At 33.6% G+C, this 22,537-nt stretch overlaps 2 protein-coding genes and 1 pseudogene across 4 annotated transcripts; 1 reads left to right on the top strand and 2 right to left on the bottom strand.

Moving 5' to 3' along the window:
* Positions 1-866: 866 nt before the first annotated feature.
* LOC123213718 (phototropin-2) lies at positions 867-13,469 on the bottom strand. Of its 3 annotated transcripts, none has more exons than XM_044633202.1 (24): positions 13,088-13,469; positions 12,030-12,655; positions 11,759-11,941; positions 11,335-11,426; positions 10,986-11,253; positions 10,466-10,682; positions 10,292-10,362; positions 9,434-9,540; positions 9,222-9,271; positions 9,016-9,120; positions 8,374-8,433; positions 7,797-7,886; positions 7,567-7,643; positions 6,210-6,294; positions 6,009-6,089; positions 4,858-4,961; positions 4,502-4,551; positions 4,002-4,108; positions 3,264-3,386; positions 2,984-3,035; positions 2,646-2,758; positions 1,485-1,625; positions 1,286-1,404; positions 867-1,163 (listed from the first exon to the last, which is right to left on the bottom strand). In XM_044633202.1, the coding sequence occupies exons 2-23, from the start codon at positions 12,617-12,619 to the stop codon at positions 1,288-1,290; spliced, it is 2,883 nt and encodes a 960-aa protein (XP_044489137.1). In that variant the 5' UTR covers positions 12,620-12,655; positions 13,088-13,469; the 3' UTR covers positions 867-1,163; positions 1,286-1,287. The 3 variants fall into 3 exon arrangements, with proteins under 3 accessions (XP_044489137.1, XP_044489135.1, XP_044489136.1); XM_044633200.1 differs by having other exon boundaries at positions 867-1,179; positions 13,088-13,468; XM_044633201.1 differs by having other exon boundaries at positions 867-1,179; positions 12,989-13,468.
* Positions 13,470-16,007: 2,538 nt separating this feature from the next.
* Positions 16,008-17,218, bottom strand: LOC123212671 (annotated as a pseudogene).
* A 1,270-nt stretch (positions 17,219-18,488) lies between these two features.
* LOC123214762 (histone deacetylase 19) lies at positions 18,489-22,494 on the top strand. The gene is made up of 8 exons (XM_044634737.1): positions 18,489-18,656; positions 18,877-19,404; positions 19,554-19,994; positions 20,531-20,761; positions 21,377-21,447; positions 21,530-21,587; positions 21,947-22,018; positions 22,124-22,494. The coding sequence occupies exons 2-8, from the start codon at positions 18,877-18,879 to the stop codon at positions 22,220-22,222; spliced, it is 1,500 nt and encodes a 499-aa protein (XP_044490672.1). The 5' UTR covers positions 18,489-18,656; the 3' UTR covers positions 22,223-22,494.
* Positions 22,495-22,537: the final 43 nt, after the last annotated feature.

Below are 22,537 nucleotides of genomic sequence, written 5' to 3' on the forward strand. Positions count from 1 at the left end.
GAAGATGGCAACGGTGCTGTGAGTTAATGGAGTGCAGATCGCAGTGTAGAGGGTGAGGATTTGTAAGCTATCATATCCTCATAATTCGAAGATAGAGGCTGTATGTTTTTATAGGAGCTGAATGCTTGATCTGTTATGCATGTTTCAAGATTAGATTGTGCATCTGTGAGCTGACAAGGAGATAAGCTAGAATAGTTAATTGTGCTTTATTTATTGGCCAAAGCACTATTTCCTACCCAAGGTTTAGTGAAATGATGATAAGTCTTACTTGTTAAACTTTAAAAAACCTAAATGTTTATCTATTTATTAAAATTCGCTGTCAGGATTAAAAGTAAAATTATTATTTAACAAAAATATTTTTAAAAATTAAAAAAATGTCATATTTTCTCCTAGGTTTAAAAACTAACAATTTTCCCTAAACTTAAACTTTGAAAAGTGACTAAATCACTCATGGGATTTTCTTTTCCCTTCTTTGATAATCATCTCCAACAATCGGTATTCCCAAACTCCTTTTCTCCGACTAAAGCAACCCAATCTTTGGCTAAAATTGTCAAATGAAAGCGAATTGTCTTCATCTCTTTAGGTAGACAAAAACGATTCGTCTTCATATGACAAAAATGCATGTCATCATTTGATCATCGATATGAGAGAAAGATATAGTGAAGACTGGTTGTCAACCAGGATCAAGGTGGGCATTGGAGAAGGGAAAAGAAAATCCTACGGGAGATTCAATCACTTTGCAAAACTCGGGTTAGAGAAAATGTGATAAATTTTTAATTTTTTTAAATAGTTTGTTAAATAACATTTTTATCCCTAACTCTTATAGTAAATTCTAACAGATAGGTGGATATTTAAGATTTTTAAAGTTGATAAATAAGAATTTATCATTTCACTAAACCTTGATGGGACATAGTCCTATGGCCTTATTTATAACACTTACTCACTGGGTAGACAGAAGTTTAATATCTACAGCTACGGCCAAAAGCAGAGTCCCAAAATGAATGGGGGTGATGGGACCTGTGACTTACATGGTTAAATACAGGCAAGGTCTTAATTGTTCCATAGAAATCAAATAATATGGCATATGGCATACATGTTTTACTTTAGGTTTCGGACGACGTCATGGCAGGATCTTGTCCATTATCTTCATTGTCAGCAATATCCTATGTATCCCATTTTCTGTTCATATGATAGAGAGAAAACATGAATCAGCAATGAAGGGAGTGCAGAGCAGAGCAGAGTCATCTCAAGTTGTTTAACATCAGAAATGGTTGTTAGTCCAAACCTTTAGAAAAGGTCCAAATCTACAGAATTAACGAGCACTCCATCATCTTCCCAATTGGCATCATTGGCTTTCGGATCTTTTCCAATTAACCGAAGAGGTGCATCTAGCGGGGGCGGGCTCTGCATATGCACAGACAAACGGTCAATATTAAATCATTTGCCGTCTGAGAATTCAGTGTGTAAAATGCAAGAAGTCCTACCATGGTGCGAATCAGAGGCCAATTGATGCCGCGGAAGAAAGGATGCTGTTTAATTTCATTGGCACCATTATTTGATCCTAAACGATCGACAGGATTTCTGTTCAACAACAAATGAATCAGCTGCCTGCCTGCAAGACTGACCTGGAATGAAACACCAAGCAAATTAACATCAGCCACCTGCTGCAACTTCCTTGCCATTAAATTTGCCTGCTCATCTCATGAAACTGAAAATGTTCTAACCGAATGGAATACTAATTTTGCAAGTTCAATGAAGAGTCGCATCTCTTATCATCATCAGTCAATTCTAAATTCATGAAAGACCAAGCAAGACGACATCTTCAACTAGGATTTTCCTAACCAGTCAAAAGTTAAAGCTAGTACACAAATGCATCAAAGGCAGTGAAAATTTAGACCCAAAATATTTAGTAACCATGTGCTACTTTAATCTTATCAGGAATAGGGATGACATTTTGGCCCACGAAACTGAGTCTTCGGTCAATCTCTCCCCATTCGGGGAGGGGATTCCTCAATAAAGACAGAGACGGAGACAAAAACAAAAATGACTAAAATCCCCACAATCAAAGATGAGGGTAAATAAATCTCTGACTCATTCTCTCTTTAGCTAGTTTCTTCCCTTATATATCTCTAAACCCTTAAAATTTTTAAATTATTACAAATATATCCTGACACCTAATAAATAATTATAGCTTTTCTAACAAAAAAAAAATGTGAGTAATTTTCCCTATAGAGAGAGAAAAAAAAGAGAAATTTTTCCCGCGGAGAGGAGACAAAGATTCTCTATCATCTCTATATCGAGAATAGGATGAGAACAAGGATGAGGATTAATGTATTCAGCCCTTACCAGCCTCATTACCATTTCTAATAGGGAAGGATTCCACTGCACCTTTCCAAAAGTAGTTTTCAGTTAACACTCACCTAATAAATGTTTTTTACCTTTTCGGATTCATCAATTTAAGTTTAAGAGATATCCATATTTCAATCCAACCTAAAGATCGTGACCGTGCAATACAATATCCATTGACTCACCAGAATAACTAGAGAATAATTGTATCTGAATTATGCATATATATATATATATATATATATATATATATATATATCATACATAACAATTGCCCTTGAAAGGTGGCAGATTTTTACCGGAATGCTACTTGGAAAAGTGAGGTCTTTGTGCAAAATGTTGGCAAATGTCTTCTGTCTATTTTTACCTCTGAAAGGTGTACGGCCGTAGAGCATCTCATACAATAAAATACCTGAATACCAGACATAAAATGAATTCAAAGCACAAATATAAGCCAGTGATATGTAAAATAATGTCCCACAGAAGGAAGTTTTTTCCTTATAGATGCATATATAAAGAAATTAAAATGGTATCTGCAACTGGTATTTTTAAAGCACATCATTTTTAAAGAAATAACAAGAACAGAAAAACAAAAAATGATCATGATATCATGCATTCAGCTTCCGTGGGTGCTTACCAAGAGCCCACCAATCAATAGCACTGCTGTGGCCTGAACCTGTAATAATTTCCTGAAATGGAGTAACTTGTAAGAACTCTGAATTCAAAACAAATAGATAAAAGCATTAACTACAATTTCAAGAGACAAGAAGACAAAGAGTTTTCATACAGCAAATATTATCTAAACCTTCTAACTTCTTTTCCTATTTCAGCTTAAGTAAATGGATGTTAACAAGGTAAAGAAAATCAGAAGCAGCATGAAATACATAAGCTCTAGTCAAAATTGAAATTTCCCTTACCGGAGCAATGTACTCTTCAGTTCCAACAAATGAATTTGAAATTGTAACTGGTTCTGCCAAAAATGTTGGCAGTGGCTGACTCCTGGATCTTCTCCTATGATTAGGCAGGGGATGCTTAATAATCTGCAGAAGCAATAAAATTTATGGCATGTGAAGGTAGTCACAGTTCCCATTCTAAACATTTGACAAGTATCAAAATGATAGGAAATTCTGGAATGATGTAATGCTCTGCAGATTTTCAATGTAGACGTGACAAAAGCACATTCAGTGGTGAATAGAGATTACAAGGATCCTTTTCATAACCTTGCAGTGCCAAAGAACGAATACAAAAAGATTACACAGTTTTCTTAAATCTATGATTATTTTTTTTCTTTTCCACATTCCAAGCTAGCAAACATAGACCTTCAAACTCTGGCAAGGGCAGGATTTATTTCATAGACATTGTACACCTATAAGAAGCCTCAAAAGCTAAGATATAGGGAGTAAGCTACAAATCATGCAATCTATATCAAGATATATAAAGGAAGTGTTCTTGCCATTAAACAGCCTTCGTGAAAGGAATTTCATCGTTTTCATGTATACCAATCACAAAAAAAAGGAATTTGAACACTCTCCGAAAAACAGCTGATAAACAGAGCTAACTCATACTATCTATGTTAAGAGAACATAAATTTGAATGGGGACAAGTGCATAAGCCAAATGAAAATATAAACAATTAACAGGAACATGGTAACATACCCGGGGTTTACATGATGTCATGAATGATAAATCAAAGTCACTTAATAAGATATGCCCATCTTTCTGGAGTAAAATATTTTCAGGCTTCAGGTCTCGATAAATTATTCCTATAGAGTCATCACCAACAAAAGTATTAAAAAACACTAGATTAATGACATGAATTAGTTAGAAAAAATTACTGGACTGAAGCCAACTAATTTTCTTTATCTTAAAGCCATTGGAGAACATGTCTCTCACTTCCATCATTAGCTTATCAAATACAACTTTATAACAAAACTTCTCATACACAAATTTTCTTTACCTAAAAGCCCTCACTTCCTTGTACATTGATGCAAAATATTTTTGTTCAAATCCAATGAAAATATGGACTCTGACATTTTCCTAATACTTCAACCAAAGATGATTACTGCTCACTAATGCACTCACATAAATAACTTGGTATTTTTCCAAGTTATGATACAAGAAACTAACACAATGAATTTATCTGAACAAAAAAATACCTAAACAATGAAGATATTCCAAGCCAATTACAACCTCTGCAGCATAGAACCTGAAGGAGAACTAATTGTTAGATATTTATTTTGGTCACAACATAACAGGGGTATGATATTTGGAGAATAAGCTAAGACAAATAGGAAATAAAAGAAAAGAAAAAGGGAAACCAATATTAAACAGTCAGTCTCAAATTTTAGCAGGAATAAAGGTAAAATAATTGATTTTTCTCTAGGTTAGCAATTTGAAAGCAACATACTTCAAAAATTTGCTCTAAGTTGTACTAAAAGGATATCATTAACAAAGTTTCAGGTCATTCAATAAAAAATAATCAGACACCTTCAATGATAAAAGATGAAAGTACCTGGCAGATTCCTCTTTAAATAACTTCATAGGCTGCTTATCAAGTAAAGCAAATAACTCTCCACCAGAGCAAAAGTCTGTTACCAAACATAAGTGTGTAGGAGTCTGAGGAGATAAAAAGACGTCAGTGCATATTACTGTAGTTACAAAGTCATTTTAAGAAACCAAACAAGAAAATTTCTTGATGATGACTCTAAAGAAATATGTTAAATCATAATATTAAGGGCATTTGATTGATTATCAGTATAAGCATAAAACATATAACAAATACCATGATCTCTCAATTTCAAAGAGAAAAAGTTGAAAATACCTTCTTCACCTATTTAACAAATTTTCTTTTCTTATTTTACTTGGGATGTTTTTTTCCTGGGGCAGATTTCCTTTGTCTATTTTGTTTAGTTTTTTACCACTATAGATGAGAGCCTTATTTTCTTTTGGGATTTAGACTTGCTAATATTGATTATTGTGTGAAATAGCATTATTTCTCTCTCAAATTCTCTTTGTTTTCTTGCTTTTCTTTTTCCTCATTTGACTGTCATTGCATCTCCACATATGTTTTTCATCTTCTGATGTTTCACTTTAATACTAAAACTTATGTTGGTTGAAATTTTATTATTTTATTACCGTTTTGCTATATTTATAACTGAAACTATAGAGACAAAACCAGGATGGTAAATCAGCGTCATGGATTTTGTGCAAAACTCATGCCAACTAGAGAGTAAGGTCACATAAAAGTACAATTTCGAGCATACTCATTGACTAAGTAAGTAAATAGGAAGATTTTTCTTGCTAGTAAGTGAAAGTCATAAAAGATTCACAATAATTTTTGTATGCTAGTATCAGTATAAAGGTCATTTAGGCAAAACTGAAAAATGGCCTAACACTAGGATTATGCTCCCCTAACTGGCTTCCTCATGAATAACATGGACCAAACTAAAACTAGATATTGGGCTCTAACAAAAGCATTTCCTTCAAGATTGAGGCTTAGTTGAGTTGAGTTAATCTAGAAGCTTCTAAGAAAAATCAACTATAAAAGTATGACAACAAAAATGTGCATGAAATTTTTTAATTTTTCCTATTCATTTTTCATTTGGAATAAGAAAAATTTTTAGTGCTATAAAAAAGAAGGTATAGATACAAACATAAGAATACCTGAAAGGAAGCATAGAGTGTGGGTAAAAAAGGATGATCCAATAATGACATTATTTCCCTTTCAACACATGCTCGGTGAACCTAAAACAAGAACAAAAATTAGATATTACTCTTTGCACAAAATTGGCACTATGAAGCAATTATTTCTCTTGAAAATACTTTTATTTAAGAGTTGAGATTGATCATGTTATATAGTTGTACCTTATTACGATTTATCATTACAGATTTTTCCATTGCCTTCATAGCATACAGTTCACCAGTCTCTTTCAGTTCCACCAGGTGAACACTGTAACACATAGCACAAAGAAAAGAAACCTCTAATTTATGCACAACTGATTTAGGAAAACAACATTCTCAGCATTATAGTGTCAGACATTAGAGACAAGATTTTGATATGCAAGTAAATCTCCTTACATAGAGTATTAAAGGAACCTAGAAACTTACCCTACTATTCTAGGCATAAATAAGCACCTTATCCACACAGTGCAGGAGTTTTAAACATAAATCAGGAATGTTGATTTCTTATTTAAGTTTGAGCAAACCAAATTATTTTGAAGACCATACAAAATTCATTTTTTTCTCTCGCCTTTACCCTTCATCCTAACAACTCCATTTCAATTGCCATTATGAAGTTCACAGAAACTTTTTTGGGATCTAACCCTCGCCATATCCCCACTACCTTTCTAACTTACTTTCAAATTTTAGTTCACGAGACAATGGAAACTTCAAAGATAGGTAATGAAACAGTAGAATGACTTTCATATTCCCATTGCTATTAAAAAATGATTAAGATCTTACAACCAACATCCTGTTGTGAACCATGTACATACTTTAACTTGCCTAACCAATATAGGAATATGTAATTCAAAGATACATGGCATTGAAATTCCTTTCATGGTGTTTTATAGGTTTTAGAGTGGAAGTCTACAGTTACAGAATAAATGAAGGCATTAATTGGAGGAGTTGGTGCTCTACAGTCAATTTTCTAAGTGATATGAGTCTATGCTGTGTTGTGTTTGTACAACTATTAAATGACACTTTTCATTTGTAAGTGCATATGTTTACATGAATGTCAAGATAAATACTCTTAAAATGGTAGAATCATTATAAGAAAATCAATATGTCTTAATAAAGTTTTAAGAAATTGATCCACTTACCAAGGATTTGCCTAAATTTAGGTTTCAATTCTTTATGAACAAACTAGACATGATAAACATCTATTCTCCTGCTTATAAGGGAGTGCTAGAAACCAAAAATAAATCATAAAGTTTAGGGATACAATTTCAAATTAATTATTGTATATTTCTGTATTTAATTATTTCCTAATTTAATTTGATTTTGTTTTATTCTTCTCTAGTTTAACCTAGTTTTTTTCCTAATTTCTAGGGCTTGATTTGTGGTAAACCATGTATATATTTACCTATTCTCTACATAATGAAAGTAAGCAAACATTCTTCAATTCTTGTTTCATTGGGTACAAGGAATGTGAAGAAAATCAAGGTAACATAATTTGATAATTTGAGGGATACTAAAGTAAGCCTATGAAGGAAAAAATTACCTGCCAGTATCACCACAACCCAAGGGTTTTATTGGCTTGAAATGATGTAAACCAATTTTTTCACCACGTCCAGTGATCTATGAATCTCAAATAGTTTATCACCACAGAAAAAAATAGGAATAATAACAAAGGAGGAGAATTGTAAAATTTAATTTTAATATGATTGAAGATGAAAGTTTTCTAAACATTGAATTATTGTATTATTAGAGATGAACTCTACAAATTAGTACCTTTTGTATTGCTACCCAACAAGCATTGTGCTTTTTGTGTGGTCGTGGAAAAACAGGTTGAGAGTGGATTTTCCACAAGTCTTCTGGTCTCTGAAAAAGTATTATATATTTCAAGGTGCATGAGCTAAGATGCAATCAAATTTCTAAGTAGCTTGGTTTTGGCCTTTAGGCAGTAATATAGCGAATCAATGTAATAGAGAAATAGTGAATAAATGGTACATGATAGATTTAATTGACTGTTAAAAGATCTATAATAAACGAGATACTTATAAGCTATCAAAATTCATTAGTAAAAGCAAGAATATGTGAACTTTTTGAAGGATTTAAAACCAGCTCATTGTAAATATCAGCAAGAATCTCAGAAACAAGCCTGTGTTAATGTGGTGAATTATTTTTTTCTGCTTAATTATTGTTGAAAGATGTGCAGAATGGAAGCAAGAGGGAAGACGGTATCTGTTTTTTTTCTGTAAATTTAACAGTTAATAAATAGAAACAGAAGATACTTGTGCTCTTTTAAGCCATAATAAAGGCATAAGCTATTTACGAATGCTAACACAGAATGAAAGGAGTACCTTACCAAGTTGGCATCAGGAAGTTCTCGAACAGCTTCATCAACATTTTCTGCAGTAGCTTTGACCTGATAAGAAACAAAAACATTTTCATGTATCGGAACTATTATGTCTCTTATGATTATTACACTTTCCACATGAAAATTTACAAATCCTTATATTAATACTTGTAATTTTGGTAGTTGTTCACTTCATTATTTTCTTTCTCTATATGCCAATGACATTAACTGTAGCATGCATAGCAAAGCTTAGAAAAGTTCCACAAAACAAGCAAGGGAGAACAACTGAACTTCTGTTATTATTTAGCTCCTCTGTTGAAATAAATAATATTTCAATGAGAACTATAGTTTAGTCCTACTCCCTTTTAAGAAAATTAAAGAATTATGACCAAAATTTTACATTGTGTGGCCTCTTCCCTTTGCCCTTTCAATTAATTAGTGATTAGTTAATACAGCTAGAAATAACATATAATTTTAGCAAGTTAAATGATTTGACTATCACTAAAAAGTAATCAATAAGAAGAGCTATGATGCACAAACCTAACAAATAATCACAGAACACAGTTATACCACAAGAACTTGGACAACCCAATGATTGAACATGAGATTAATGGCAACTGATATATGGAAAAGGAAAAAGAAACTACATACAAACTTTGTACTTTTTTGCTCTGTATTCTCTGACAAGCGGTTCCTCAAGGGTTCCAAATGATCACTTCCATCGAGTTGGACACCAATGAAGTACTGAAGCTCACCCTGCAAAATTAATAAGGAAATCAAAAGGTAAAGTTAGAAACCATACGACCCAGATGAATTGAAATGAAAACAATTAACTGGAACGAGGATCCAATAGCCACCTTTTGATCACGCATGGGTTGCAAATGGAATAGGTTCCAAAATTTCCTTCCTGCAGGTCATGAAATCATAATGATGAGAATTTATGCACCGCATGGAACTTTCAACTAAACTTCAGGTGAAATAAAACACTATCAACTTAAAACATATTAAAAGAAAACTATCCTAGTTCATAGCTGTTTCCACCATATGTAAATCAAAAGTGTTTACAAACCACTCTTGGTGTAGTTGATCAACTGAACAGTAATTTCCTTCTGTTCTCTAATTGCATCTCTTATCTTTTGGACAGTTGTTTGATCAGTTTCAGGTCCTTGAAGAAACCTGTAAATTGACAAATAAAATTAAAAAAGTTATAGGAATTGCTGAAAGAATTAACTGGTACATGTCATAGAATAGATGAGAAAAAATCAGTGAGTTTACAGAACAAATGATCTGCTGATATATAAAAGAAATTGCCATTGAATTTTCTGCAAGTATGAACACATTGCTATGGTGATTCATACAAAAGAAATGATATTAAATCTACCACAAGTACGAAAAATTTGCTCACTGGTTCATATAAAAGTATTTGACATTGAATTTACTGCAAGTATGAACAACTAGCTATGCTAATTGGCATAAAACAATGACACTAAATTAACTTTAAGTTTAGTAGGATACCATAGCAACAATACTTTTAATAAGTTCTTCTATAATAAATATTCATATTGTAGTTTGAGAGAAGGAAAAGGAATCAACTTAAAGCTATAAGCCCAAAAAATTTAATTGCCAACCAAATGTCACAAGGATATCATATAGAACCAACACTAGAAAGGATCTACCTTCACTTTAAACTATTATCGAGCAGACTAGGTACACTGGTTCCCTAAAAGGCCTTGCCAGTACTAATCTTAAAATGAAATTCCAAAGTAAAATTATTTCCACTACCATATGAAGGTCTTAAATTTGATGCCATCTATATCTAACATGTTCCATAAAATACTCTGTAATTGCATGTATATACAAATATCTTCAACAGAAAAGAGAAGAATCCTTGTTCATAGTCACAAATGACTACCATTAAAATTCATACCGACAATTTCTTCCCAAAATTTCCTCACGTGTATATTCAGTCAATTCAAGAAAACTATCTGATGCAAAAATCTGCACATACAATACCAATCAAAGTGAAATCCGGATTCAAATGTTGCTTCTACTACTTATGCTTCCAAAAAAAACAGATCATAATCAGACGTTTGAGTCTTACAATAGGATTATCTGGAAGCCTTGGATCTGTGATAACAAAATTCTTTTCAATGCGTTCCAATGTGGTTGCTAGATCAATTCCCTGACGAATATCCCTCTCTCTTTCTGCACTGTCCCAACTGTCTATACACTCTACATCTTTAGTCATTAAAACTTCGGGTGCAATAATTAGTTCAGGTTCATCCTTTCCTGCAAAGCTTGAAGACCTCCCTTTAAGTCTGCAGAAAATGTTACGACACTTATCTAATCTGGATACTTATTGAGCAGACTTATGTAACAAAACAATAGACATGCAAGCTTAGAAGCTGGAAAATATATAAGGCCAAGTATGCATATAGAAAGTTTAGCATAGGTTTTGAAACTAGGAACAGATTGATCATAGTTCTCATTTTTATTACAATATGAAAAGTGTATTAGAAGACAAGGAACATTCCTAAACACACTGAAAATTCCTCAAAGTTTAATGCCACCATCACTGTAACCATGACAATGCAATGCAACGTTGAACAAGAAAGACTTACCTTATAAAAGAACTGCGCCCTGATTGTCTAGAATTTTTGCCAACTTCATTAAGAGAACTTGAGTGACGCATATCACTTGTGTAATCACTCTGAGTTTGTCTACCAGGTGTATTAACTGACTTAGGCAAAACATAGTCGAGGTTGAATTTCTCATGCTCTCCAAGATCTTCAATAGTAACAAGACTTCCAGTTGGCTTGTGAGATTGTGGATGTTTCATTGTCTGGACTACCTCTGTGATGGAACATAAAGCTTTTTCCTTTTGACGAGCTGACACATGAACATAAAAGTCAGTTATTAGAAATGGATTTAAATTCTAATTATGTGTCAAGCGAGGTTAAATAGGCTTACCATCATACCGGATCAGCGACCTAGGCAATCCATTTGGCCGTAATGCCTTATCATTTATACCTTCTGTGTATTTGCTGACCTCAACCTGCATTCTGCAAAAAATAGAATTGATCATGTCAGAAGAAAATACATCCCAAATAAGTTGTAGAAAATAGTCAAATACAACAGATTTACAAGAACAGAAAATTAAAAACCCCATTATTGAATAGATTTTGTAAAAAACATAGAGTATTTTAGTTACCAAAACCAAGACTTCAGTAAGTTTAGGAAAAGAAAAACACCAACCAAAACTGAAATTATCAACAATGATGATTTGATTAGAATTGTTCATATAACAGGTATCATAGTTTTCTTCCATATAATCCAAGTAAAGGTTAATTGGTTCAAGAGAGAAGTGGGGCATGAGAAGACTGAGAACACTAACCCAATAAATTTGATGGCTTTGCCACTGTCATCTTTGATAGGGGTGACAGTGAGCAGATTCCAAAAGGGAGTACCATCCTTTTTGTAATTCAACAGCCTCCCGCAGTAGCTTGTCCCATTCTTCACTGCATCTCGTATCTTCACCACCTCATCTCTATCTGTATCCGGACCTTGAAGAAACCGGCTGCAAACCAAGCACAAACAGCCATGAATTTACTCAGTTGTTTCTTTTCCTGATATTAAGTAAATTATGATTGAAGGACAATGATTACCAGTTTCTTCCAATGACTTCCTTGGAAGAGTAACCGGTCATACCAAAAAATCCACTGCTGGCATACATAATTGGGCAATCCGGTTTAGTAGCATCAGACACGACAAATGTTTGTTGCAATGTTGCTAAAGCCTCCTTCAATTCTTGAGACACTCTTGGGAAGGACCCTGATTCTGATTCTTCCGATGTCCTTGTGGAATCCACTGCAAATCTTTCTGATGAATTTTTGCTCCCCTCACCGCCAACGGCTTTGAAACTTCCATCTCCAATGTGTTTCTGCACCACAAATCCCCATTCCGCTGTCCTGTCAGCTATGCTAGGTCCTGTTAATATTTGATTCCCCTCCGTCTGGAGACTAGTGCCATTCGATTCTGTCTTGCCACCACTCTCTTCTTTTTCAAACACCGTCCATTTGTTAACAGTGTCCTTGTTGGTACAAGTACTACTATTAAGAACGGCAGTTTTTGATGATGCTTCTTGTTTTACACTACTCGATTGTCCAACACCACCATCACTTGCTTTCGGTTCAAACACATCAACTGATCGTCGCTGATCCTTATCATCATTTGCAGATAATTTGGGCAGCTCCATATTTCGAAATTTCAATAACGGGAAACAGAATGCTGCCTGTTTAACACAAGTCAAGAAACAATATAACAGAAACAACAAAAGTCCTGCTGATAAAATAAGTTGAAGCTAGAAACTGAACCAGAGTTTTCCCCTGAAAGTGAGAATTTTTATTATCCAGATACCACTAACAAAGAAAATTTTTTTTCCTAAATTTGAAATACATATGCCAGTATCAACCATTACTGTTGAAGTTCAATTCTACAAAGAATGTATTTCCACTAATTTGTAGTGAGAATAGTTCAAAATATTGTAGTGGCAACTGGTAAAGAAAAGTATTTTATTGTAGGTGACATGTGAGAAAGAAAATTGGAAAAGGGGGCAATTTCTCACTAGTGTTTCAGACTAAAAGGAGCTGAAACTTCAATACAGAGTAGCTGAAATGGAAACAATTATCCATTGTAGTTTCATCTAAGCGAGTTCAGTACGTACGGATGAATTATTATCTGTGGAAGTTTTCTTCTCTCTATCTGTTGCTACGATACGAATGTGAAGAAAGGAAGATGGAGAGAAGGATAACGTCTAGAATTCGCTATATATGGAGTCACAACTATACTTTTATTTGCCTTTTCATCATGACCTTCCATTCATGATCGTTGGCCGTCCACCATCTTCATAATGACGGAACTGAATTGATTTCATCTGCGGACAACTAGCATAATATCACAATTTTAAACTGTACGTTAAATATTCAAATTATGCGGCTGCAAAATACCCATCTGCCACAATTCTAAAGATAAATTTTGCTATCACTTCAAGCTGGGAAAATGAATGCCCATTGCATATCAAAGTCACCAGGACCACAGCCTCGCAAACTTCCACGTCTTGTAACAGTGCAAAATTTAAGACTTTATATCGTCCATAAAACTTTGTTATCCAATTTCAACACTCGGCTTTACGTTTCTAGAACTATCATTTTACTGTTTCAGACTGTCTGTTCTAGCTAATCCCCTCTGGTTTGCTGATAATATAGCGGTATGGCCAAATGGGAAAAAGTTTATTTAGGAGTTTTTGCATTGCGTATGAATTTTCATGCTAAATTAGGTTAAAAGTAACTCACTTTCAATTCTATCTCATCAGTCTGACAACAAAAACAGAAACCCACACGTATAATGTACTGGTGTTTTGAGGCACTAGGCCAGGAAAAATGTCTTTATCGGCTGGTTGGTGATCAATGTGGCAGCAATTGCAGCCACAGAAGCCCTCAACAGTCACTTGGATACGTGTCTGTATGTACGTCTTGGGACACTGGAGATTTTGTGGTCTCCATCATCTGCCTTGGTTGAAACGTTTCACCAACCTATTTATGCTTTAATGTATAAGACATGTTGCATTCTTCTTTATTCATCTCTCTTTCTTAGCCCGAAATAATAAATTGGGAAATTATAATAAATAACCGAAATTAAAGAGATTTAAGTAAAATTATCCAAAATAATAAGATTAAGCAAAAATGTTCAACTTTTATAAAATGATAAAACTGCCCCTGTATATAAATAAGAAATTTCCACAGTAATTTTTCATAGTTTTACTGTATAAATTCAAAGAAAATCATCATTTCCATAGTTATTCCACGATCATCTCATGGTGAAAGAGATTTTCATAGATTTTTGTGTTTTTCGACAACTGAAAATAATAAATAAGGATAGTACATCATCTCACGTCTTATTTGAATCAATTTATTGTTAGGATTATTGAGATTTGAGGAAGATTTTGAGGTTTGAATGTTTAGGGTTCTGATTTTAAACAATGCATAAAATGTTTTTATTCTTGGTTGTTTTGCTTGAATTTCTTTAGAATTTGGTGTTATTGGATATGTAGATTTGATTTGTATTAAAATTAGGAGCTGAAATAACATTTTTTGGCCAAAAAATGGATTAGATCTGCTAATGCTGCGTAATCTCCCACAGACACCCGTGAGATAGGGGGAAAATTTAACGTTTTCAAAATTTTAGGAGGAGGAGGAACAGGGGGAGATCCATGAGGGTCCGTGTGAAATTTTACACTAAACCGTGGGCAGTCCGTGAAAACCGTGGATTGGGTGAAAATTAATTTTTTTAAAACTATAGGGTCTATATGAGACAAACTTTGAACGATCATAATTTTTGATCCAGGAGGAATTACAGGACCTGTAATATATCAATGCGAAGCTCGTTTCGAGCGCTATAACGACAACCAAACTTTTCCAATTGCACCGAATTTGGAGGCCAAAATAAAACTGTTTTAATGTGTATTATGTAGTTTTTTTGTTTTATCAAATTTAAGATTTTCGGTTTTTATGATTTTGAGTTTGTTTGTGACTGGGCTAGACTTTTTTTATATGTAATTTTCAAATTTGATATTTGTAATTACGATATGTTTTTTTAGACACGTTTTACGATTTAATTATGAAATTTTTGATCGATTTTTCGGTTTTCTCATTCATAAGCTACTTGAACATATAGTTTTCGAAATTTAGATCTGTTTTTTTTAGATTTTCGAGTAATTTTTTTATTATTGACATTCTAGGGTATTTCAATATATCTATTTATTCATAACATATTATTTTCAATATAGTTTTTACGAATTAATTTTTTCGATTCAAATTCAAAAATACAAATTTTTTCTTTCTGAATGAACTTGTAGTAATTGATATTAAATAAAAATGAGAGTGAAAATGAGTATTTAAGTGATATAAGAAATATATGTAATGAGAGTGAGAATGAAGGAGTTTATATAAATGTAATGAAGGGTAATTTTGGTATTTAAAAAAAATAAGGCATTTTTGCTTAGGAATAAGGAATTTGGATATTTTTACTTAGAAATAGAAAAATTGGACATTTTTGCTTAATGGAGGGGTAATTTAGCCTTTTATTATAATTTCCCTAATAAATTACAATGATGTCAGGAGAGAATATAAAAGTGAATAAAGAACAATCTCAAAAGTATTGTTTCTGTAAGATTGCTTTTTGCCATCTACATAACCTTGCTGCACAAACCAAGCAAGCCAATCATTAAACATTTCTTCAAAAGATTTGAACTCAAATCCCAAACTCGTCAGTTTTGAAGCGTTAATTAATAAGCAATTTTTATGTTCTTCAATAGGATTGCTCTTTGCCCACCGCAAATTTTATGCTCATAAACAAGGATGAGGCAAATAATTGGATTAATAAGCATGCCATTAATTTATACTGATTGTGAAGAAACTTGTATAGAAGATAATTGATACAGACCTGGAGATGAAAGTTTCTGATCCAGCAGATCAGTGCTACCCAGGAGGCAGTTCCAGAACGGCAGCAATCTCAGAATAGCAGCACCACCCACAATGTAATGGGGATAGTAATCAATGTAACAGTGAAATGTAAATCATTCAATGTAACAGAACAGCTAGCTCTGTATTCATTTCATTCAATAGAATTTGATTACAAAATGGAAGAGTTCATGTGCATTACAATTAGATTTCATTACAAAAAAATGGAAGAGTTCCTGTACATTACAATATGAATTTCCAGAATTTACATTAAATAGAAACTGTTCATCCAAAAGAACAACTTTCCTCAATAACCTAGCCAAACACAACTGCCCGTTCCACATAGCTCTTCGAGAGGCTATACTCTTCCTTCTATCTACTTTCCACAAAAAAGGCTGCCCTCTACTTCCCTCCTCTCAGTCTACATCTAGTCTACCACTCCCCTGCCTCCTTCCTGCCACTCAGGGTCTGCCACCTCATCATTTGAATTCCCCAGGATCAAATCATTCCTGCTGCTTTGACTTGAAAGACTCTTATGACCTGCTTGGTTATCTTCTGCTTTCCCACTTGGCTGCTACTAGCTACTTTTCCTCTTTTGGTCTTCTTTTTGACATACACCTTCACCCTAACAATAATCAAACAGATTAACCTTAACCTTTTAGTAAGCCGAGCACATAAGATGCAGTCGAGCATAAATCAGGAGGCAAACTGGGGCCAACAATGAATGAAAGTAGGACTGTGACTAAATGGATTCCATTCTCTTCACAAAATGCCCATGTAGCCCTTTCAGATGGTGTTTTTGATAGAGCATCCCATATCTTAATACCAATGACACTGCTCTACATTATTGAGAACTCCAAACAAAAATGTTTGCTACAGAAACACAACATGCCTTGGGGTCAAATGAAGGTTTGATTACAGGGGAAGCAGTGTGAAAGAAGCCTTGGCATCCCTTGATTGCTTCATCAAAGCTTCCTTCTTCCATTAAATTGGCCCTCACCAATTGCAGTCTCTCCTTTGCGCCTTCCAGCCTCCACAAATGAGCTATTTCATAAACTCAAAGTTAGAGAGACACTGTGATCACAAAGAAGAGCAATTAAGGGTTAAAGACAGACCTGGATCCGTAACTGTTCCAATGACTTGATAGCCCGCCAAGAGAAGGTGCTTAACGAGCTAAGAAGCCAAAAAGCCAGAAACCCCAGTTACACAAACTTTGCCTTCTGTTTTATCCATTGCCTTTTTGCTCTTTCCATGCAGCTATGGCCTCCCAGTATATGTACATGGCTTTCTTGATATTGACTGTAGGGAATTCGGAGAGTTTAACTTCAAATGTGGAGAGAAGGTGAACCATTCAGGACTTGTGAACTATCTTTTAATACTTCCAACGCCAAGTGCATCTTCCATTTTCAAATAGCAAGTAGGTAAGAAAATCGAAACTGTTAATACAAAATAAAAAAAAACCGAAAACATTACAGGTTACTTGATAGAAGTCTAACCAGAAAAGTTTCCATGGCTTTTTGGATTTTGAGCTTTCTTTTCAAGCTCATTAAACATATAGAAATTTGGAAATATATCTCTATTCAATCTTTATAAAAGTTCTGTTCTTGATAAACATTTTCAAAAATAAGATCTCTCTTCTATACTATGATTTTTAGTCAAATAAGTTATACCAAATAAAAGAGCAGGCTGAAGCTTGGCTTAAGCCTTCGTAAACCCAAAACCTTATCCAGCTGAAGAAGTTAGAAAATTTTTTAAACGTGGATAAATATTAATATATTTTTTTAATTTAATAAAAGCCAAATAAATATATAGTTCAATCAGTATTTAAAAAATTCTAGGGTTTATGTAATTGTTGACTAATTGAAACATTTAGTATTGTATAAATTATATGTAAAAAAATATTAATTATTAAATTTAAAATTGACTGAATATATATTTGTTAAAATTTGCGTAATTTAAATTTTGCAAAGGATAATTAGGTAATTTAAGTGTTTTTGGTTAAACAATTTTCCTTTTATTTTTTTATATGTATTATTAATGTAGTTTATTACTTTTTGAGCAAGTAATTAAATTATCTCCAAATTGATGATAAATCCTTTAAATATAATTATAATTATCAATTAGATTCCCAAAAAGATTTAGCGAAGCTTAATTAACCAGTAAATTATATTTAACCACCACTCTTTTCTCCTTTAGGCCCTTTTCCCGTTTTATTATTTATTTCTAATTATAGTATTGCCATCAACATATTCCTAAAACAAAAAAGGAAGAGGATTGTTTCTGAATTATATTTAATAATTAAAATCCCACTTTTTTTTTAATTTTTTATCAATAAATTATCCTTCTGCATTGCTGCAAAAAAAAAATGTCTTAAGATTCAAAAATGAAAATAATTCTATTAAATATAACAATAAAATTATACGAGTTATAAATATTTTTGATATATATATATATATATATATATTATTATGTGATTGAATAATTTTAATTTAAAGATAAAATGATATCTAGTCACGTGTGGTAACACATCATATATATAATTAAATTATGTATAAAATAATATATATATATATATGCACGTACGTACGTATGTATATGCACGAAGCATTGTTAGGGTTGTCGTATCCAGAAAATACATTAAAAATAAATTAAGAGTGAAGAGTTCTGGAATTTATGATACATTTTCATTGCTTGGAATCAATCGGCCGCTTGATGATTCTTCAGTGACAACTGCACTATACGAGAGGAACCCGTCTTCTCCTTCTTCTCTTTTAGGTATTCATCAATCTCTTCATCCTTTTTCATCATGGCTTTTATTAGATTCACCGTCTTTTGGGACAATTCCGTCTTTTCTTTTCTTCTTTGAAATTTGGTAGACACAAAAAATCTTGTGTTTATGATTCTCATGTCTCTTGTTAAGAATTACTTAGTTGTGTAAATGAAATTTTAGAAATAATTTTGTTTTTCTTTTTTGTTGTTTGTGATTTCTCTTTAGATGGATACTGGAGGCAATTCTTTACCCTCTGGGAGCGATGGGGTTAAGAGAAAAGTGTGTTATTTCTATGATCCAGAGGTGGGAAATTATTACTATGGACAGGGGCACCCGATGAAGCCACATCGCATTCGGATGACTCATGCCCTTCTCGCCCATTATGGATTGCTTCAGCATATGCAAGTCCTCAAGCCTTTTCCTGCCAGAGATAGGGATCTTTGTCGCTTTCATGCCGACGATTACGTGTCTTTTCTCAGGAGTATTACACCTGAAACTCAGCAGGATCAACTCCGGCAGCTTAAGCGCTTTAATGTCGGTGAAGATTGCCCTGTCTTTGATGGACTTTATTCCTTTTGTCAAACTTATGCTGGTGGCTCCGTTGGTGGAGCCGTCAAGTTGAACCACGGTCTGTGCGATATTGCTGTCAACTGGGCTGGTGGGCTGCACCACGCTAAGAAATGTGAAGCTTCTGGTTTTTGCTATGTCAATGATATTGTCTTGGCTATTTTGGAGCTTCTTAAGCAGCATGAGGTTTGTTCAATTTTAGGTGCCGTCACTTTTTCTTCTATTGTTGTAGACATGTTTTGATGGTATTGTGCAGTTTCATTTTCTTATATTATTGGTATGGGTATTAGTATCTACTTACATCACCTAATTTGTTCTATAATTATGTCTTGCAGCGTGTCTTATATGTGGATATTGATATCCATCATGGAGATGGTGTGGAGGAGGCGTTTTATACTACTGATAGGGTCATGACTGTTTCATTCCACAAGTTTGGAGACTATTTTCCTGGTACAGGGGACATACGTGATATTGGTTATGGAAAAGGAAAGTACTATTCTCTTAATGTTCCATTGGATGATGGGATTGATGATGAAAGCTATCACTACTTGTTCAGACCAATAATTGGAAAAGTGATGGAAGTTTTTAAGCCTGGTGCTGTGGTTCTCCAATGCGGTGCTGACTCATTGTCTGGGGATAGGTTAGGATGCTTCAACCTTTCAATCAAAGGTCATGCAGAATGTGTCAAATTTATGAGATCATTCAATGTGCCACTCTTGTTGGTGGGAGGTGGTGGCTATACCATTCGGAATGTTGCTCGTTGCTGGTGCTACGAGGTATGTTTTCTTTTCAATATTGAATTATTGATTGATAAAAGGTTGCTCTTGAAAAAATATATAATTTCTTTGGCTAGTGGGTTTGTGGATATTGGGTATAAAGTTTAGTCAGATAAGGCAAGGAACCCTGCTCTTTATTCAATAGTACCCAGTGTTATTTCTGTCAAAATCTGACTGTGGAAGGAGAAAGGGTTACATCTAATAAACATTTTTACAATGCGAGGCGGAAAACATGTTGGCCTCTATTATCGATATATTTATTATAATATATATTTTGCTGAGGGCAGGGATCATGCTATACTATTGTTATGTTCTAGTTTCTTTTTTGTTTTTATTCAAATGTGAAAGCTAGTTATGGAATATATAGTTTGATAGCTTGACTGATTGAACTAATATTTCACTTACTATTCCTTGACTTGTGATTCAGAAATTCGGATTAAAGTTATAAAAGTTATGAGATGTGATGCCTATTTTGCTGTTTATTGTCCTTAGAGGTGCAACTATATCTTATTGCTAATGTCTTATATGCAATGCAGACTGGAGTTGCCCTTGGTATGGAACTTGAGGACAAGATGCCACAACATGAGTATTATGAGTATTTTGGTCCAGACTATACTCTTCATGTTGCTCCAAGTAACATGGAGAATAAGAATTCAAGACAGTTACTTGAGGATATACGAAGTAAGCTTCTTGAGTATCTCTCAAAGCTTCAGCATGCACCCAGCGTCCAGTTTCAGGAAAGACCACCTGATACTGAAATTCCAGAGGTGTGTTCTGATGCTATATTTTCAGTATTATCTTTCCATTCTTATCCTTCCTGTTGTCATTGCATTTGATAATCTATTGGTAGAATGTTTATTATCATAAAAATGTAATTCCCTAAGGCCTTTTTACACCTAGATGCTTGGGTAGGTCTCATGCTTACCCTATAAAATTGTCATGGACAGCTAGATCAGTTACAGATATACCTGTTGATCTCTGTTGTTAATTATAATCTTATGTCCAATTAAAAAGAATGGTGTTCCATTGAAGAACAATGCTATTCTCTGTTACAATTTTGCATCATTATGGCAATATATGTTGGAATGAGAAAAGTGCTAAAAATGGGACAAATGGGAATATGGAGTGACAGACATCTAGAGACAAAAAGATTTGGAGAGGAAGAAGAGAGTTTGGACAGAAAACACTTCATTGGTGTAGATTCCAGTGAGAAAACATAATGTTATAGTTAGGAAGGAAAATGTCAGATGCCTTTTTCTCTCCCTCTTTGATCATTTCTTGAAATATGGTCTAATTAAAATATTCTGTTATATACACTTAAAAACAGGATCAGCTGCTTGATACTAAATCCTGTGTTTTGCTGATTGTTGGATAATGTTCAGGCAGATGAAGATCAAGATGATCCAGATGAGAGGTGGGATGCAGATTCTGACATGGAAGTGGATGATGAACGGTATCTTTTTTTCCTCCTAAATTTATTCCAGTTTTCCTGTACCATGGCCTTTGTATTCTATAATAACATGTGTTTTGTGCAGAAAACCTCTACCAAACAGAGTAAAGAGAGAAATGGTTGAACCTGAGCCAAAAGATCTGGTATGCTCTAATTTGTTTAAAATCTATATAGAGTAACTCATTTTTATACATAATTTATATTTTTAAGGTTTGTATAAAATATAAGGTAAATATATTGGCACCCATCTATAAATTTATATATCTGGTTTATGAGAAGAAAGAAGTGGAACTCATAAACCTTTTTTTTAAAATAAAAATAATATAGTAAAGATACTAATAATTCTTCAAATTGGAATATATTGTACCATGTAACCTCGATATATAGGCCATATTCTCCAATGAATCTCCCATTATTTTTATTTCTTTAAAAATAGTTCCTATTTGTAAATTTTATGTTGTCTCTATCTTTTTTTATAAGTTTCTGCTTATTTCTCCTGCAGGAGGGCCATAAGGGAATTGCTGAGCATGCTAGAGGGTTTGATACAAACGCTGATGAAACTGCAAACACAAAGGTGAAGTTAAAGCATGCAAGAACAGATGCTTGAATGTGTAGTCCCGGGTGTGGACAAGGTCGTTCACACTAAAATATCTTATGTTTTTCCATTGCTACTTTTCAGGTATTGGATACAAATTCAATGCAAATTAATGAAGCAAGTGTAAAAGTAGAACAAGAAAACATGAACAAGGCATCTGATCACATGTACCCAAAGCCATGAGTGAAACTCACCTAAACATCAGTCATCGGTCAGTAATGTATTAAGGCAGCGGATCTCTCATTTAATTGAAGATGTAGATACATCTATCCGAATGAATGAATATTTGTACTGGTTCTATAAAAATGATTGTCTATCCAAGTGTGGTTTCTTCAAGTCACATATTGAGTTCTGTATTAAGACTGCACCGTAATCTAACATCATTGGAGGTTTTCTATGTTGTGGGAACAAACCTCATTTGTTTATGCAATGGTCTGCTCTACTATTATATTCTATATTAACTTGTCTCTGCACGGTTGATTTGCTGCTTAATAATGG

This window comes from Mangifera indica, chromosome 4, assembly GCF_011075055.1.
Source record: "Mangifera indica cultivar Alphonso chromosome 4, CATAS_Mindica_2.1, whole genome shotgun sequence".
NCBI lineage: Eukaryota > Viridiplantae > Streptophyta > Magnoliopsida > Sapindales > Anacardiaceae > Mangifera > Mangifera indica.

Excerpts from the sequence above, each read along its gene's own strand:
- LOC123214762 (XM_044634737.1), top strand. The coding sequence starts at position 18,877 with ATGGATACTGGAGGCAATTCTTTACCCTCTGGGAGCGATGGGGTTAAG. Across the intron at positions 19,995-20,530 it reads CTCGTTGCTGGTGCTACGAG|ACTGGAGTTGCCCTTGGTAT; the intron begins GTATGTTTTCTT and ends TATGCAATGCAG. Across the intron at positions 21,448-21,529 it reads ATGGAAGTGGATGATGAACG|AAAACCTCTACCAAACAGAG; the intron begins GTATCTTTTTTT and ends TGTTTTGTGCAG.
- LOC123213718 (XM_044633202.1), bottom strand. The coding sequence starts at position 12,619 with ATGGAGCTGCCCAAATTATCTGCAAATGATGATAAGGATCAGCGACGA. Across the intron at positions 4,109-4,501 it reads GGAATATCTTCATTGTTTAG|GAATAATTTATCGAGACCTG; the intron begins GTATTTTTTTGT and ends ATGACTCTATAG. Across the intron at positions 1,626-2,645 it reads CTTTTCCAAGTAGCATTCCG|GTCAGTCTTGCAGGCAGGCA; the intron begins GTAAAAATCTGC and ends GTTTCATTCCAG.